General features: G+C 44.6%; 1 protein-coding gene across 1 annotated transcript; it reads left to right on the top strand.

Annotated features, from left to right (window-relative positions):
* The first annotated feature begins 3,466 nt into the window (after positions 1–3,466).
* On the top strand, positions 3,467–11,994 carry LOC133052992 (odorant-binding protein-like). The gene is made up of 7 exons (XM_061137745.1): positions 3,467–3,547; positions 4,799–4,938; positions 7,097–7,167; positions 8,828–8,938; positions 10,165–10,263; positions 10,707–10,738; positions 11,818–11,994. Exons 1-7 carry the CDS (start codon positions 3,467–3,469, stop codon positions 11,992–11,994), a joined length of 711 nt encoding a protein of 236 aa, XP_060993728.1.
* Positions 11,995–17,828: the final 5,834 nt, after the last annotated feature.

Raw genomic sequence — 17,828 nt, 5'->3', positions numbered from 1 at the left:
AATTGACTCTCTTAATAGTTACAGAAAGTTGGCTAAATTTGAGGAGGAAAAATCAGAAAGGACGCTTAGCACTGTTCAGGGGTTTATAAGGGTAATGTTTGTGCAGGAGGGTTCCATTTTTATTTGTCATTCTGTGACTGTCAGTTTAGTCAATGCTTATGAAACACAGTTGGGAACAAAGGTCCTGTGACTTCCTTCAGTTATAAAATAACAGGATTGCCACAACCTGTTGCAATCATCTCTGAGAGTGACTACATTTCATCTCCCCTTGATTGGCAGTTAGAAAGGTCTTCCTAAGAGGTCATGGTCCTGGGACACACTCCCAGGGGAACATGTGTTGGTAAGAGTCCAAAGGAAAACCCGGGGATGTTGGAGGTGCCTAAGGAGATATGGAAGGATGATAACAGGTGGATGAGGGGAGTTAGCTGGGGTCACATCCCTGCTGGGAATGATGCAAGTCATGGAGATGAGTGAAAAAATCTGCATGAGTGTTATGAGGCATAACAAGCTTCTGTGATGACCTTTCACAGCAGGATGTTAGATCAGAGCACGTACAGAGGAATACAAGGAAGCAAACAGAAAGATGTATCTTGGGAGCAAAAGAAAAGAGAAAAGAAATGAGGGCCTTCCCTTGTGGCCTAGTGGGTTAGATTCTGTGCTGCCGGTACATATTGTTGGCTTCCATTGTTGGAACTAGATTGCACAGGCTGCAACTACATCCCGTTGCAGCCAAATAGACACATAAATATTTTGTAAAAAGAAGAACAGGGTTTAAAGAAAGATAATGTTATTGAAATAGATGGTGAAAAGTGGAAACTGTGGCTGATTGTATTTCCTCAGGCTCCAAGATTACTGCAGATGGTGGCTGCAGCTATGAAATTAAAAGACGTTTAGTCCTTGGAAGAAAAGCTATGACCAACCGAGACAGCGTATTAAAAAAGCAGAGCCATTACTTTACTGACAAAGGTCTGTGTAGTCAAAGCTAAGTCTTTTTTTTTTCAGTAGTCATGTATCCATGTGAGAGTTGGACCATAAAGTAGGTTGATTGCTGAAGAATTGATGGTTTTGAACTGTGGTGTTGGAGAAGATTCTTGAGTGTCCCTTGGACTGCAAGGAAATCAAACCTTCAATACTAAAGGAAATCAACTCTAAATATTCATTGGAAGGACTGAAGCTGAAGCTTCAATGCTCTGGCCACCTGATGCGAAGAACTGACTCATTGCAAAACACCCTGATGCTGGGAAAGATTGAACGCAGGAGGAGAAGGGGATGACAGAGGATGAGATGGTTGGATGGCATCACTGACTCAGTGGACATGGGTTTGAGCAAGCTCTGGGAGTTGGTGATGGACAGGGGAGCCTGGCGTGCTGCAGTTGCTGGGGTCCTAGGGAGTTGGACATGACTTGGCAACTGAACAACAACATGTTCCTGAAGGAACACTGTTGGTCATTCTCAGAGAAAGTGGCAATATGAAGACCTAAGTTGAAGACCCCATTTTAGCCAAAGCCTCCTCAAAGTGCTGACAGCAAACACCAGTTCTGAGCTCTGAGGTGTCCCAGAAGCAAGTAGTACAGAGTCTGTGCTCTCGGCGTTTTTCCTCAGCTGGACTGGAAACCATAAAAGCATCATTGTTCCTTCATTTCTGCAGTTGGCACTTGACGTACGTTTAGTGCATTCATTTGATAAATCCCTATGAAATAAAATGCCCATGAGTGAAAATGGGAAGAAGAACAAAGAAGGTGTTCTCCGGCTCTTTCATCATCCTTGAAGGCAACAGAGGGAGGATTATCAGTGAAAGTTCAATAAGCCATCACATTGACAAGAAAAAGAGTTGGCGAGGGGGTGGGAGGTGGGGGGATTTAATTCAAGCCAAACTGAGCATTGCAAAGTGGGAAGCAGAATCCCAGAACATCCTGAGGGCTGTCCTGCCTGTTGCAAGTTGAAGGCACAGTCTTATATGTTTTTGAGAAAAAGGGGTATTCACCAGAGTGACACATGGATATCTTACATAAAGTTGACCAAGGAGGCACAGTCCAGGTGTGCATGTAAAAGCAAATCACTCGGACCCCTTGTGAGTGAGGGCTTTGTCACTCAGTCATGTCCGATTCTTTTGTGATCCCCAAGGACTGCAGCCCGCCAGGCTCCTCTGTCCCTGGGATTCTCCAGGCAAGAATACTGGAGTGGGTAGTCACTTCCTCCTCTAGGGTATTGCATTATATGCTCAGTGGTGTCCAGCTCTTTGCGACCCCATGGACAGTAGCCCACCCCCCCCCCACCCCCCCCGCCAGGCTCCTGTGTCCATGGGATTTTTCAGACAAGAATACTGGAGTGGGTTGGTTGCCATTTCCTACTCCAGGGGATCTTTCTGACCCAGAGATTGAACCTGCATCTCTAGCACTGGCAGGCAAATTCATTATCAGTGAGCCTCCTGGGAATGCCAGGACCCCCTCCTGGTCTTTAAGAAGTTATGTGAACAGCATCAGAGGAAAGAAAAACATAATTGACCCCGGTGGTCAAGGTCACCCTCCTGTGTCTGGAGGGTCTCGGATTAATGTGTAGAGAGACACACCCTACCCTTGAGGAGAAAAGGCAACAGGTCCAAGGCAACACAGAAGAGAGAAGTTGAGGTCTGGCTTTTTTTTCCCTGTCCCGCCTTAAAATGTGAATTTTATAGTTTATTGGGAGGAAGATACTTTTTTCCTTTTTTTTTCTTCCAAAATATTTAAAGTTAGAAGAACTAGTCTCACCCTTTCTTGCTTGCCTGAAGAGACCATTGAGTCAGTGAGCAAACAACATATTACAAAACAGATGGGTAAGAGGGCTTTTGGAAAAGGAGATGATGGTAACAAACTGCTGGCATGCTCTCTCTCCAGGAAGTTACTGAGGGTGTCTGAACACACTGTCCTCCTTGTGAGGAGGAAGTGATCAACATGTTTTGTCTTCCTCACCTGAGAGAAACCCGAGAGAATCCCAGGGTCTCTTGGTCCTCATTATAATCTTGTTAAATTTATTGCTCCTTTAGTTCTGGAAGAGAAGCTTAAACCCCTTGTTCTCAATGGCAAAGAAACATTTCAGGAGTTGTGGATATGTATCTTGGACGATTTCTCCCATTTTAAATCTCAGGATGTTAAGGAAAGCAAAGATTCCTGATCTTCAAAGAGCCTGACTTCTTACCCAGTGTAAAGGGCAAATGTCTAGATGCACTTAAGCTCCACTTAAGTGTATAATCTCATTATAAAAAGTGACAGATTGCCCGGGAAGCTCAACTGCCAGCCAGGATATCAGCAGGGGTTGTCTATGTCATCAACGTCTCAGGAGGAGCAGCCAGTGGTTTGTGTTGTCTTGCATCAACAGCAGCAGGATAGGATAAAAAGTGGAAGCCGTGCACATACTCTCCCAACCCCTGGAACGCCCGCAGCCTCGGAGGAAGAAGGACCACGCGGAGTCCACCATGCGAGCCAACAAGATGAAGGTCCTGTTTCTGACTTTGGTCCTTGGTCTGGTCTGTTCTTGCCAGCAGCGTCCAGCTGGGCCACACCACTCACAGGTACCCAAAACGAGCTGATAGGGGAGGAGGTCTGCCTTGGTTGTGTGTGTGTGTGTTCCTTAGGGGTTTCTGTTATGTGGATTCATGGACACTGTGCGAAGTCGCTCAGTCATTTCTGACTCTTTGCAACCCCATGGAGTGTAGCCCACCAGGCTCCTCTGTCCATGGGATTCTCCAGGCAAGAATACTGGAGTGGGTTGCCATTTCCTCCTCCAGCAGATCTTCCCAACCTAGGGATTGAGACCAGCTCTCCCATACTGCAGGCAGATTCTTTACTGCGTGAGCCAGCAGGGAAGCTCAGTCTCTACTGTCTATTGAATGTCTGTTAGGTATTTTCACTGCTCTTGCAAAACGGAGGGAAGTGAAGTGAAGGTGTTAGTCAGTCAGTTGTGTCTGACTCTTTGCAACTCCATAGACTATCCCACCAGGCTCCTCCATCCATGGGATTCTCCACTCAAGAATACTGCAGTGGGTCGCCATTTCCTCCTCCAGGGGATCTTCCCGACCCTGGTTTCGAACCTATGTTTCCCACAGTGCAGGCAGATTCTCTACCATTGGATCCACCAGGGAATCCCATTTGATAGTAATCTTACAGTGAATTACAACCACAAATATAGATAGAGACACACACACACACACACACACACACACACACACACACACACACACCCTATCCCAGGAAATATACTTGTCTGTTTTCACTAATTTTTTTTTTTTAAAGAATATCCTATTATCTTCCTTGTCTCTTAGGCATTTTCACTGCTCTTGTAAAACAGAGGAAAGTGAAGGGAAGGTGTTGGTTACTCAGTTCTGTCCGACTCTTTGAAAACCCATAGATTGTATCCCACCAGCCTCCTCTGTCCATGGGATTCTCCAGGCAAAAATAGTGTGGTGGGTTGCCATTTCCTCCTCCAGGGGATCTTCCCGACCCAGGGATTAAACCCACGTCTCCCGCATTATAGGCAGATGTTTACCGCCTGAACCAGCAGGGAAGACCAAATCAGAGGAGGTTCTGTCAAAGCACTGTTGGATTGGAGTTCTGCATTTGACAAGAAAGCTTAAGGGGGTCACAGAAACACCTCAATTCCTTTTTCTTCCTTTGACTTCAGTCTTTACATTAGAAGCTGGGCTTTGCTCAATAAACTTGGGTAGCTTCTGCCCCAGTGAAAGTGTAGGGAAACCCCGGAAGGATGGTGTCAAAAAGGACGAAACGGGAGGGACTCACATTTCTAAGGGGAATTTTGCTTTTAGCTTTCAGGAGAATGGAAAACCCATTACATCGCCTCCAATAACCCAGAGAAGACCAGTGAGAATGGGCCATTCAATGTTTATCTTCGCAGCATCAATTTTAATGACAAAGGGGACTCCCTTGTCTTCCACTTCTTTCTCAAGTAAGTAAAAATAACCCAGAAGGAAAATACCTGTAAACCCCGAGTCTGAGATAGGGTGCGTCTCCCTCGTCTGCAGGGAGCTCTCTGGGTGATGTTGAGAGCAGGATGCCCTGAGCTGTGGGGCTGAGGAGAGTCTATGAGCTGGGTTGGGGGGCAGTTCCCCTGAGAGCCTCCAGGGAACATCCTGGAATCTTTAATCACCACTGAGTTTACTAACCACTCACAGCCCCCAAGGACCTCCCAGGGAATGTCCACTACACGGCAGATGGTTTACTGAGAACATGCAAACTCACGTACACATTTTGAGAAATAAAAACATTAATAAATAAGAACCTATTGTATAGCACAGGTGCCCCTATTGGTAAACAACCTGCCTGCCAGTGCAGGAGACAGAAGAGACCCAGGTTCGATCCCAGGGTGGGGAAGATCCCCTGGAGGAGGGCATGGCAACCCACTCCAGTATTCTTGCCTGGAGAATCCCATGGACAGAGGAGCCTGGTGGGCTGCTGTGCATGGGGTCACACAGAGTCAGACATGACTGAGCAATTAATATAGAAACACAGTAAAAATTTAATAAATGAATAGAAAAGGGAAAGAATGAAGAGGCTTATGCTTGGAGATAATGGTATATAAATATATATAATTCATTATAAGTCACACATGTATGCGTACTAAGTTGCTTCAGTCATATGGACTGTTTCTTGCCATGTAGTCAGCTTCCCTTGTGGCTCAGCTGATTAAGAATCTGCCTGCAATGTGAGAGACCTGCATCCCTGGGATGGGAAGATTCCCCCGGAGAAGGGATAGGCTACCCACTCTAGTATTCTTGGGCTTTCCTGGTGGCTTAGCTGGTAAAGAATCCACCTGCAATGCAGGAGACCTGGGTTCGATCCCAGGGTTGGGAAGATCCCCTGGAGAAGGGAAAGGCTACCCATTCCAGTGTTCTGGCCTGGAGAGTTCCACGGTCTGTATAGTCCACGGGGTGGCAAAGAGTCAGATGCGACTGAGCGACTTTGACTTTCATATTTGAATATCATTCACTGTGTCAAATATCAAATGTATTTTTGCATGTGGGTGAATGTGTTTGCATACACAGATGTCCTTTCATGTTAATTCCTCTTATGCTTTTTTAAAAAAAATTGTTATTATTGTTTTTTTGGCTTTGCTGGGTCTTCCTTGCTACGTGCAGGCTTTCTTTAGCTGTGGCGAGCCGGGGGCTGCTCTCTAGTTGTGGTGCTCAGGCTTCTTGCTATGATGGTTTCTCTAGTGGAGGAGCACGGATTCAGTAACTGTGCCCCATGGGCTTACTTGCTGCTCTACATGTGGGATCTTCTGGGACCAGGGATTGAACCTGTGTTCCCGGCTCGGGCAGGTGCAGTCTCATTCATTGGACCACAGGGAAGTCCTCTTAAGGTGTTTTTATATAGCAAGAGTTTGTTTTTGATAAAATTAAAGGCTTTTTTTTTCTTTCATATCCTGCACTTTGGGGCAATTATATCCTCTAAGAATGGGTTTTGCAGATGGTGCGAGTGGTAAAGAACCCGCCTGCCAATGCAGGGGACTTTAAGAGATTTGGGTTTGATCCCTGAGCTGGTAAGACCCCCCTGGAGAAGGGAAAGGCAGCCCGCTCCAGTATTCTTGCCTGGAGAATTCCATGGACAGAGGAGCCTGGTGGGGTACAGTCCATGGGGGTCAGAGAGAGAGTCAGACATGACTGGAACGACTTGGCATGCAGGCATGCAAACTCTAAGAATACACTGTCAGGACTGGGAGAGCTCTAAGGTCTGTGTTAATAGCTGTGCCTCTCAGCTTGAAGGAAAGGATTCCAGCCCAGAACTGTTGCATTCCTTTTTCTTTCCTACAATTCTGGCTTTCTCCATGATTGTTTGCTTGTGAATGTGACCTGTTTTGTACTGGCAGTGTATCCCTGGAATGACTGCTCAAATATCATGCATCCACGTGACAATCCTTGTCACTTGATAGTCACTGGATGTTACAAGTTTCTCTGGTGAATCTCACACTGTCTCAGTCACTAAAGTGATTCGTGACACAGGGCATTGTGTGCGTAGGGGTGGTGGGGCGTTGGTGGAAGAAAATCCTCGAGATGTGAATTTGGTATGACTTCTATCGACCAACTGGAAGCTGTTCTGTCTTTAAGGCACAACGGGGAATGCATAGAGACGTCTGTTACTGGAACACAGATAGGAAACAACGTTTACACGGCTGACTGTGAGTATGAGTGTTCCACGGGTAAATGTTTACTCAGGTTGAAATCTTGGTCTTAATCTCCTCGAGAAATGCATATGTGTGAATTCTAGTTCTACTAACCAGAGGCATCACCAGTTGCTGGTCCCTGAATTTCCCCAGCATCGCATCTTGTCTTGAACACAGAGTCCAAGCCCAGACCTTGGATGGCTCCTCTCAAAGATGGGTGGCCAGAGGACATGGAAAATCTGACTTAAGTTGTTCCAAAGTGACCCAAGGCTCGTGGACCCAGGGCGGGTTTGGGCAAGGAGCATGCACTTGTCCGGGGCTAGGAGACTGAATTTCAGTGGCTATTTTTTTCCTTTTTTCTCAATCTAATCTTTTTCTAATGATTGTCAGTGTTTTCAGACACTGAGCCATGGGGTTGGCATGTTTTGGGAACACAGTTGGGCGGTTTTACCTCCCATGTCGCTGAGTGGGTGCAGGAAGGTGTGATGGAGCCCAGGAGAGACAGGATGGACTAGAGGGTGTAGAAATGACACGTAGTAGGTTGGCGCTGCATCCTGTCCAGACCCACAGGGCAGAGTGGACGGGTAGAGAGGATGGGTGTCCCTCCAGGCGGGGACAGAGCTCACTGCTAGGTAAACCGTCTTCACAGCAACAAGCGTGGCAACGGGCTCTGTTGTAACCCAGCCTGAGGGGCAGAGGAGACACAGCAATTAATAGAAAATGTCCAGAAGGCTTTCGTGCACAGGGCCGGCACTCAATAACAGAGAGTTTTTCCTTTTTTATTCTTCTAATTAAATATCTAAAAAAATTTTTTTGTGATGAAATTTTTGATTGTTTATTCATTGCTTCCTTAAAATGCATCTCTATGAAACATCTCCGATTGTTCCCGATTTCATCTTTTACATTTATTTTTAATTGGAGTATGATGGCTTTACGGTGTTGCGTTGGCGTCTGCGGTACAACATGGATCCGTTCAATGTATACAAATATGTCCTCCCCTATGACCTCCCACCGTCCCATCCCACCCATCTTGGTCAACACAGAGCGCTGAGCTGAGCTCCCTATAGGGCAGCTGCCAAATCAGCTCTATGTACACGGGTATCCTCTCCCTCCATAATCTCCCTGTCTCCCTATCTCACCCCTCTAGGTCATCACAAAAACACCAAACTGAGCTCCCCGTGCTACACAGCACCTTCCCACTAGCTGTCTATTTTACAACAGTCTCGTGCGTACATGGCAGTGCTACTCTCAGAAATGGTTTGTTGCTTTTGGTCTTGATCAGAAATCAAGTCCATGTCTGAGATAACTGAAATACAAAGAATTTTTTTTTTTTTTTTAAAGCCTGGGACTTGATAAAGCACTCACGTTGTTTAAAATGTGTTCATTAGAATGCATGTTCTAGAAAACATGTTAGGAACGTGACAAGGAGTGACCAGTCAACTGCTTGAGAAGATGGGACTAAGGAAAAGTCTTGCCTTCTCTCCTTAGTGTAATAGCAACTCCAGCATTCGACACAGGGATGAGACAGATTGACAGGCAGTTGTGCTTGCCGATAGAAAATACAGAAGGCATCACTGCCAGCAGGCTAAATTCACTGCAATAGAGCCATGATCTACTAATATAATAAATTACTCAAGGTGGGGCTAACTCTGCCTATTTTCCCTCTCTAACAAAGATGCAGGAATCAATCGATTCTACTTTATTCTGGTGTCCAACGATGGTCTGATAGTGATTTCTGAAAATAAGGATGAAGCAGGCAAGACATCCAGACTCATCGGGCTCTTGGGTATGTATTACAGCCTGGCGACATTCCCACTGCCATGTAACAGCAGCATTGCTGTATTTTTATCCATAATTCATCATGTGCTTTCATTACTCATTTATGAGAGTGAGGCCTTTGTGTTCCTCGACCTAAGAGCCCTGGAAAGTAATCTACCATAGAAAGAGAGGTGAAGAAAGTAGATGGAAGTGGTGGGATGTATCATCAGACAATTCAGAATTCCCACCTGTTAAAAGTTAAAAATAAAAGTACTGAGCCTTTTTTTGGAAGGCATGGCTATAATGAAAGTTATAGTCACTCAGTCGTGTCTGACTCTCAAGACCCCATGGACTGTAGCCCGCCGGACTCCTTTGTCCATGGGATTCTCCAGGCAAGAACACTGGAGTGGGTTGCCATGCCCTTCTCCAGGGGATCTTCCTGACCCAGGGATCAAACCCAGGTCTCCTGGATTGGCAGTCACTTTCTTTACCTTATAATGAAATTGTCCTCAATTCCTTCATTTTATGCCACTTTTCCCATGTATCCCAAGCCTTGAAACAGAAACTTTTAAAATACATCTTTGTCCTGTTCATTTATCCAAGGCATTGTTCTTAGGAACATTGACCTCACCCCCAAATAACCATGTCAAAACGCTGAGAGGTGTGTGTACCATGGGGAGATGTTACTGTTCCTCATTCAGTGGCAGAGAGTTGTAGCTGACTCTTTGCAAACCCCATGGACTGCAGCACGCCAGGCGTCCCTGGGGATGGCAGGTATCTGTTTCAGGAAAGGTACTGAGTGGAACTGTGGGTTAAAGAAACAGTCAGTTGTCTCCCATTATCATGTATGACGTGGTGAGCATGTGTCTATCAGGGGAGAACTCTTGTTTGCTATTTATTTGGGCCCAGAGCAAGACCTGAGCATGAATACTGGTTACAGAGACTGGAAGTTGGTCAAAGAGCAAGGCGGTTCCATACTGTGATGTAAGGAGCCCCAAATTCATGGAGTTCCAGCGAGTCTCTGGGGTCCTGCTGCTGATGCTGGGGGCCGGGGATGCTTACACAGTTGGATGGGGATTAATTCTTAAGATAGACAGCAGACATCTGAGTCATGGGAAATGGTAACTGTTTGAGGCTCTCTTCCGTTATTCCAAGTGAAACCTGATGAGCACATTCAGTTCTTCTCACTGTGTCTTCAGCAACGGTTAGGGGCTCTAAAGGGTAAAATTCTGCTTCCTGCATTGTGATTTCCAGGCAAAGAAGATGTCAACGATCACAACCTGGAGAGATTCAAGGAAGAGATTAGAAAATTTGGGATTCCAGAGGAAAATATTGTGGATTTCACCAAGGGTGGTAAGTGGAACTATACTTTTTTCCCTGAATCTTTCACCCCATAGGTACATACACCACCAGGAAACAAATCAGTTTGCTTGTAATTTGTTCTTTTGAAACTAATCTTTTATATAATTCACTACTTAAGAAATGTTAAAATTACCAGAATGGGTCATATTTGGTGGGTCTCTTATTCCTGCCTGTTTGATCTCCCCCCAGATGACTGTTAGACCCAGTGAAAAAAAAAGAGTGATGTCAACTCCACCTAATTGTAAGTAAACACACTCTGTTATGAATGCTATTTCATCAAAGAAATCAATAAGGACACGCTGTGCTTTCACATGTGTAAAAATTCACAAGTAACCATGTTTTGCCCCAATGACTTACATTCTACAGCCAGATAACTTTTTTTTCCCCTGTTACATTAGGCTATGTTGCATTTCTTGAGCCCTATTAAATTTCAGACTGGTTGGTTGATGAACGCCGAGCAGCTTTAGTGAGAAAAACTGAATTCTGAAGGACTGTGGACAACCGCCGGATTCATCAGAGCCAGGCAGGAACGGCCCCAAGCTGGTGGAAACTAAATCGTGTTCCCGTCAGTCCTGATCTCAAGGGTGTCCACGAACTTCCTTCCCTCAAGGAGAACAGGGATTAAAGAGAGATCACATTTTGTGCAAGGCGGGTGTTTAATCTCTCATGATTCTGACAGAGCCAGTAAAGGTCTTCCAACCACACTGTCTGAAACACACACTTGAATTAACTTTCCCATTCAGAAGGTGATTTTCTTCAAGTGAGATACTTAAACTTTCTCAACTTAGACCGCCTCTGAAAATGACACTGGTCTAGGCTAACGTGAGGCTTTCATTTTTCTGCTGAGGCAAAATGGAAGGAAAGAAAGCAAATTAAAAATAAAGGAGCTTCTAGGTGACTGTGATAAGAAAGAGGTGGTTCATAGGTACAATGGAATATTAGTCAGCCATTAAAAAGCACGAGACAATGCCATTTGTAGCAAGATGGATGCAACAGAGATTATCATACAAAGTGAAGAAAGTCAGAAAGAGGAAGACTAATATTGTGATGTCACTTATATATGGAAAGTAAAATACGGCATGAAGGAACTTATTTACCCAACAGAAGCAGACTCACAGATAGAGAAAACAGACTTGTGTTTGCCTAGTAGTAGGAGGCTGGGGAAGAGAAGGATTGGGAGATTGGCATTAGCAGATGCAGACTGTTAAATACAGGATGGATAGACCAAAAATTCTCACTGTATAGCGCAGGGAAATATATGCAAGAACTCAAAAACCTACATGGGAAAAGAATCTGAAAAACGATAGATATATGTATGTATAAACTAATCATGTTGTTGTACACCTGCCTGAAACAAACACATCAATACTTAGCTATCCTCCAACGTAAAACAAAATTTAAGAATCGATTCGTGAAGACCCCAAAGACAAAGCTTGTGGAAATAGAGGGGTTTACTCCAATCTCAGAGTCTGTAAGCCATCTTTAGAGGAACCATTCCCATGAAAATGCAGCCTGTGTTCGTGACTCCTACAATGCTTCCTGCAGGTAAAGGATCCCACCATACATACATCCTGGGGAAAATTCCACACGGACCCTCACCTACATCACAAGATGTGGAGCAGTGAGGTCCACCAGGATTCTGACATTGGATCAGCCACCAGCTCTTGTACCCTGGACAGCCTACTGCCCGAGGCTCACCCCTGCCAGCCGTCACAGAGCTGACTCTCCTAAACCTTTGGTTCTCTTTTATTCACCTACAGAGTCAGTGAGACCAGACATCTCCTCTTCTCCCATGGAATAAAGATCAACAACACAAAGACGACTTTCCTGGTTCCTGATCAACACTATCCTTCTCTCTTCACACTCACACTCCCTTTCCCATCTCATCTCTCCTGGTCACTAGTCGCATCCGGTCTGTTGGTGTTTGATTTCTGAGGGTTTAAATAAACTGGCTGAATACACACCTGACTTATGTGTGTCTCTATAGAAAGTGCCCGATTTTAAAACACACAAATATGCATATCCAATTCAACTATCCAGAAAGATATGCCTATAGTAGGATAGTTGTTCCACCAGAGACAATTCTGATGGGGGTTAGATAGAGATGTCCTAGAAGTGTCCAGCAGAGAGGGACACAGAGAAGTGTATACAATCACAGGACAGGGGACAGGGTTATGGATCCTCTTACTGTACCAGAGGGGACAGTCTGGTCAAGAAAGATGTGCCTGAAAGCACCGTATTTATCACAGGGAAAGGAGTTTGTGTTTCCCTCTCTGAGCTTCACAGAGAGAAAATGTAAGATGCCATGGGCCACAACAGGAAAAATGTGTATTCTGACAGCAAAAACCCTTCTGAAACTGAGGAAGGACTGATGTTTCTTGACCACTGTATCACTAGTATCCAAAATCCAGCAGACCCTGAGACCTGGTCAGTCCATACGATCATGAAGTCAGTGTACTCTCTGAAGGAACAGGATGACTGACTCAGTCAGGAAGCTGTCACTGTTCTCCACACCTAAAGCTGGATGCTTCAAAGAGCAGTGGATGCTAGGATTTGCAAGGATTGGACATTCCAAATATCAAGGGCACAGCACACCGTTCTGCACCCCCATGGTGGTTGCACTGTATACAATCAACAAGACCTAGCAAACACTCAAGAGATAGAATTTATTCCAAGGGTGGGGCGAAAGCTCTGAGATCTGGTTCAAGTCCTGGGAAAAATAATCCAAGACCTAAGTGATATTTAAAAGAAGAGAAGCGAAAGGCAAAGGAGGAAGGGAAAGATATACCTCTCTGAAAGCAGAGTTCCAGAGAAGAGCAAGAAAGCCTGGTGGGAGCAATGCAAAGAAACAGAGGGAAACAAGAGAATAGGAAAAGAGTAGAGATCTCTTCAAGAAAATCAGAGATACCATGGGAACATTTCATGCAAATATGAGCTCATTAAAGGACAGAAATGGCAAGGACCTAGCTGAAGTAGAAGAGATTAAGAAGAGGTGGCAAGAATACAGAGAACAGTTGTACAAAAGAGATCTTCATGACCTGGATAACCATGATGGTGTGGTCACCCACCTAGAGCCGGACATCCTGGAATGCAAAGTCAAATGGGCCTTAGGAAGCATCACTATGAACACACCTAGTGCAGGTGATGGAATTCCAGTGGAGCTACTTCAAATCCTAAAAGATGATGCTCTGAAAGTTCTGCACTCAATATGCCAGCAAACCTAGAAAACTCAGCCGTGGCCACAGGACTAGAAAAGGTCCATTTTCATTCTAATCCCAAAGGAGGGCAATGTCAAAGAATGCTCAGACTACCACACGATTGCACTCATCTCCCAGGCTAGCAAAGTAATGCTGAAAATTCTCCAAGCCAGGCTTCAACAGTACATGAACTGTGAACTTCCAGATGTTCAAGCTGGATTTAGAAAAGGAAGAGGAACCAGACATCAAATGCCCAACATCCATTGGATCATAGAAAAAGCAAGAGAATTACAGAAAGACATCTGCTTCACTGACAATGCCAAAGCCTTTGACTGTGTGGATCACAACAAACTGTGGAAAATTCTTAAAGCGATGGGAATACCAGACCTTACCTGCCTCCTGAGAAAACAGTATTCAGGTAAAGAAGCAACAGTTAGAAATGGAAATGGAATGACAGACTGGTTCCAAATAGGAAAAGGAGTACATCAAGGCTGTATATTGTCACCCTGCTTATTTAACTTATATGCAGAGTACATCATGAGAAACGCTGGGTTGGATGAAGCACAAGCTGGAATCAAGATTGCCCGGAAAAATATCAATAACCTCAGATATGCAGATGACACCACCCTTATGGCAGAAAGTGAAGAGCAGCTAAAGAGCTCCTTGATGAAACTGAAAGAAGAGAGTGAAAAAGCTGGCTTAAAACTCAACATTCAGAAAACTAAGATCATGTCACCAGGTCCCATCACTTCATGGCAAATAGATGGAGGGCAGTGGAAACTGTGACAGACTTTATTTTGGGGGGCTCCAAAATCACTGCAGACAGTGACTATGGCTATGAAATTAAAAGATGCTTGTTCCATGAAAGAAAAGCTATGAGAAACCTAGGCAGTGTATTAAAAACCAAAACATCACTTTACTAAGAAAGGTCTGTATAGTCAAAGCTATGGTTTTTCCAGTGGTCATGTACGGATGTGAGTAGGACCATAAAGAAGACTGAGCACCAAAAAACTGATGCTTTTGAACTGTGATGTTGGAGAAGACTCTTGAGAGTCTCTTGGACTGCAAGGAGATCACACCGGTCAATCCTAAGGGAAGTCAACCCTGAATATACATTGGAAGGACTGATGATGAAGCTAACGCTCTGATATTTTTGGCCACTGGATGCAAAGAGCCAACTCACTGGAAAAGACGCTGATGCTGGAAAGGATTGAGGACTGGAAAAGATGGGGTTGGCAGAGGATGGTTAGATGGCATCACCGACTGAATGGACATGAGCAAACTCCAAGACGGTGAAGGACAGGGAAGCCTGGTGTGCTGCAGTCCATGAGGATACAGAGAGTCAGACATGACTGAGTGACTGAACAACAACAAAGTCATTTTTAATGGAATAAATGTTTTTTTTTTTTTTTTCATTTATTTTTATTAGTTGGAGGCTAATTACTTTACAATATTGCAGTGGTTTTTGCCACACATTGACATGAATCAGCCATGGATTTACATGTGTTCCCTATCCTGATCCCCCCTTCCGCCTCCCTCCCCATCCCATCTCTCTGGGTCTTCCCAGTGCACCAGCCCTGAGCACTTGTTTCATGCATCCAACCTGGGCTGGTGATCTGTTTCACCCTTGATAGTATACTTGTTTCAATGCTGTTCTTTCAGAACATCCCACCCTCGCCTTCTCCCACAGAGTCCAAAAGTCTGTTCTGTACATCTGTGTCTCTTTTTCTGTTTTGCATATAGGGTTATCATTACCATCTTTCTAAATTCCATATATATGTGTTAGTATGCTGTAATGGTCTTTATCTTTCTGGCTTACTTCACTCTGTATAATGGGCTCCAGTTTCATCCATCTCATTAGAACTGATTCAAATGAATTCTTTTTAACGGCTGAGTAGTATTCCATGGTGTATATGTACCACAGCTTCCTTATCCATTCATCTGCTGATGGACATCTAGGTTGCTTCCATGTCCTGGCTATTATAAACAGTGCTGCGATGAACATTGGGGTGCACGTGTCTCTTTCAGATCTGGTTTCCTCAGTGTGTGTGCCCAGAAGTGGGATTGCTGGGTCATATGGCAGTTCTATTTCCAGTTTTTTAAGGAATCTCCACACTGTTCTCCATAGCGGCTGTACTAGTTTGCATTCCCACCAACAGTGTAAGAGGGTTCCCTTTTCTCCACACCCTCTCCAGCATTTATTGCTTGTAGACTTTTGGATAGCAGCCATCCTGACTGGCATGTAATGGTACCTCATTGTGGTTTTGAAAAAAAAAAAAAAAAAGAATAAATGTTTTAGTTCCCACATAGACAAAGCCTCCAAGTGGGTTAGAAGTGGCCAATGACAAAGGCATCCGTAACGAATATTTCCATGGCTTTGTTGATAGTAACAAAGACCAAGGTCAATGTTTAAATTAACTGAAATATTAAGAAAACAATGCAAGAGTGGGGGATGTGTGTCCTGGACAGCATATCCCAGTTTGATCTCAAGATATAAAGGAAAATAAATATTCCTGACCTTTAAATATCAGATGTGTATTGTGATTTCTCACTCATTCTAAAGGTCAAGCGTCCAGAGTTACTTAAGCATCTATCTCCTAAAACAATCGTCATGATTAAAATGACAAAATGCCACGGAAGCTCAGCCCTGCCAAGCAGGATATTGAAGATGACTTTGAAGACCAAGGTCTTCGGGAGGAACAACCATTGGTTCATGACGCGTCACGCCAACATCACGATCCTATAAAAAGTGGCACAGTTCACGTCCTCTCCAACCCCTGGGACGCCCTCAGCCTCAACAGAAGAGAGACCACAAGAGACGCAAGATGAAGGTTCTGTTCCTGACTCTTCTCCTTGGTCTGGCTTGTCCCGCCCAAGAAAAGGAAGCTGAGCAAATTGTCTCAGAGGTACCAGGGACGGTCTGATCTGGGAGGAGGTCTTGGGTGTGTGTGTCCCCCTTTTGTGGTTTCATTATGTGGATCCATGAGCACGTTGTATCCCTTCAGCTGATCATTGCCCCATTTACTGGCTCTAGACCTGTTCCACTTCATCTCTGTATCATCTCTCCTGTGTACTAATTGACTCTCATTCATCTTTCCTGCTCTTGTCACAGAGAAAGAGGATCAGTCAAACAGCTGTTGCAGCTGTTGCCTTTGACATCCGAGCTTAAGCTCTCTCAGAGATGTCTCCATTCCTTCTTTCAGTCTGACTTCAGTTTTACATTACTCTATGCATCCTGCTTTGTTCAGTCAAGTTAGACCACGTGGGCTGCTTTGTACGAGGGATGGGAAACCCATGAAGGATGATGCTGGAGGAAAGAAAAAGACACGGACTAAAATTTCCAAGGGGAATTTTTGCTCTCAGCTTTCAGGAAAATGGAGAGTCATGTACATTGCGTCCAGTAATTCAGTGATCAAGAACATCCAGTTGGGGTTTTCCCTTGTTAAACTTGAAATTGATGATAAAAAGGGCACAATAAAGATCGATGTTTGTGTTGAGTAAAAATCACCCAGAAGGAAAACAGCTGTAAACTCCGAGCCTGAAGGAGGGTGTGTCTTCCCAGTCTGCAGGGAGCCCTCTGGATGATGTTGACAGCATGACCCCCTGAGCTGTGGGGTTGAGCAGGGTCTCTGAGATGGGGGACAGTTCCTCTGAGAGCCTCCAGGGAATGTCCTGGAGTCTTTCATCACCACTGTGTTTACTAAAGACTCACAGCCCCAAGGACCACTCAGGGAACGTCCACTACACTGCAAATGGTTTACTAAGAACATGCGAACTTGGGTATGTATATGGAGGAATAAAAACACTAAGAAAAAAACAATATAATATTTCTGCTTGGAGTGACTGGTTTATAGATATATAAATAAATATAATATATATGTATGTATTGAGAGTATACTTAGGGTCAATTGCAACCACACATACTGATGCACACTCACAGACACAGACACACACACACACATATCCCATCCTAGGAAACATACCTGTTTGTTTTCACTAAATTTTTAAAGATTATCATCTTACTCTTTGCTGATTTTTTGTTTGTTTTTGCAATTTTTGAGCTCTATGTTTGAATTTTCACACGGCTGCTCTTTCAGAAACCAGCTATACTAAAGCGTGCGTGCATGCTGAGTCATTCAGTCGTTGTCTGACTCCGTGCAAACCCTCTGTCATAGCCTACCAAGCTCCTGTGTCCATAGGATCCTCCAGGCAAGAATACTGGAGTGGGTTGCTATGCCCTCCTCAGGGGGATCTTTCTGACCCAGGGTTGGAACCCGTGTCTCTTATGTCTCCTGCGTTGGCAGGTGGGCTCTTTACCATAAACACACCACCTGGGAAGCCCCTTACTGAAGTGTATTT

The sequence above is a fragment of the Dama dama genome, chromosome X (assembly GCF_033118175.1).
Source record: "Dama dama isolate Ldn47 chromosome X, ASM3311817v1, whole genome shotgun sequence".
Lineage (NCBI taxonomy): Eukaryota > Metazoa > Chordata > Mammalia > Artiodactyla > Cervidae > Dama > Dama dama.
This window is presented reverse-complemented; position numbering and strand designations above follow the sequence as displayed.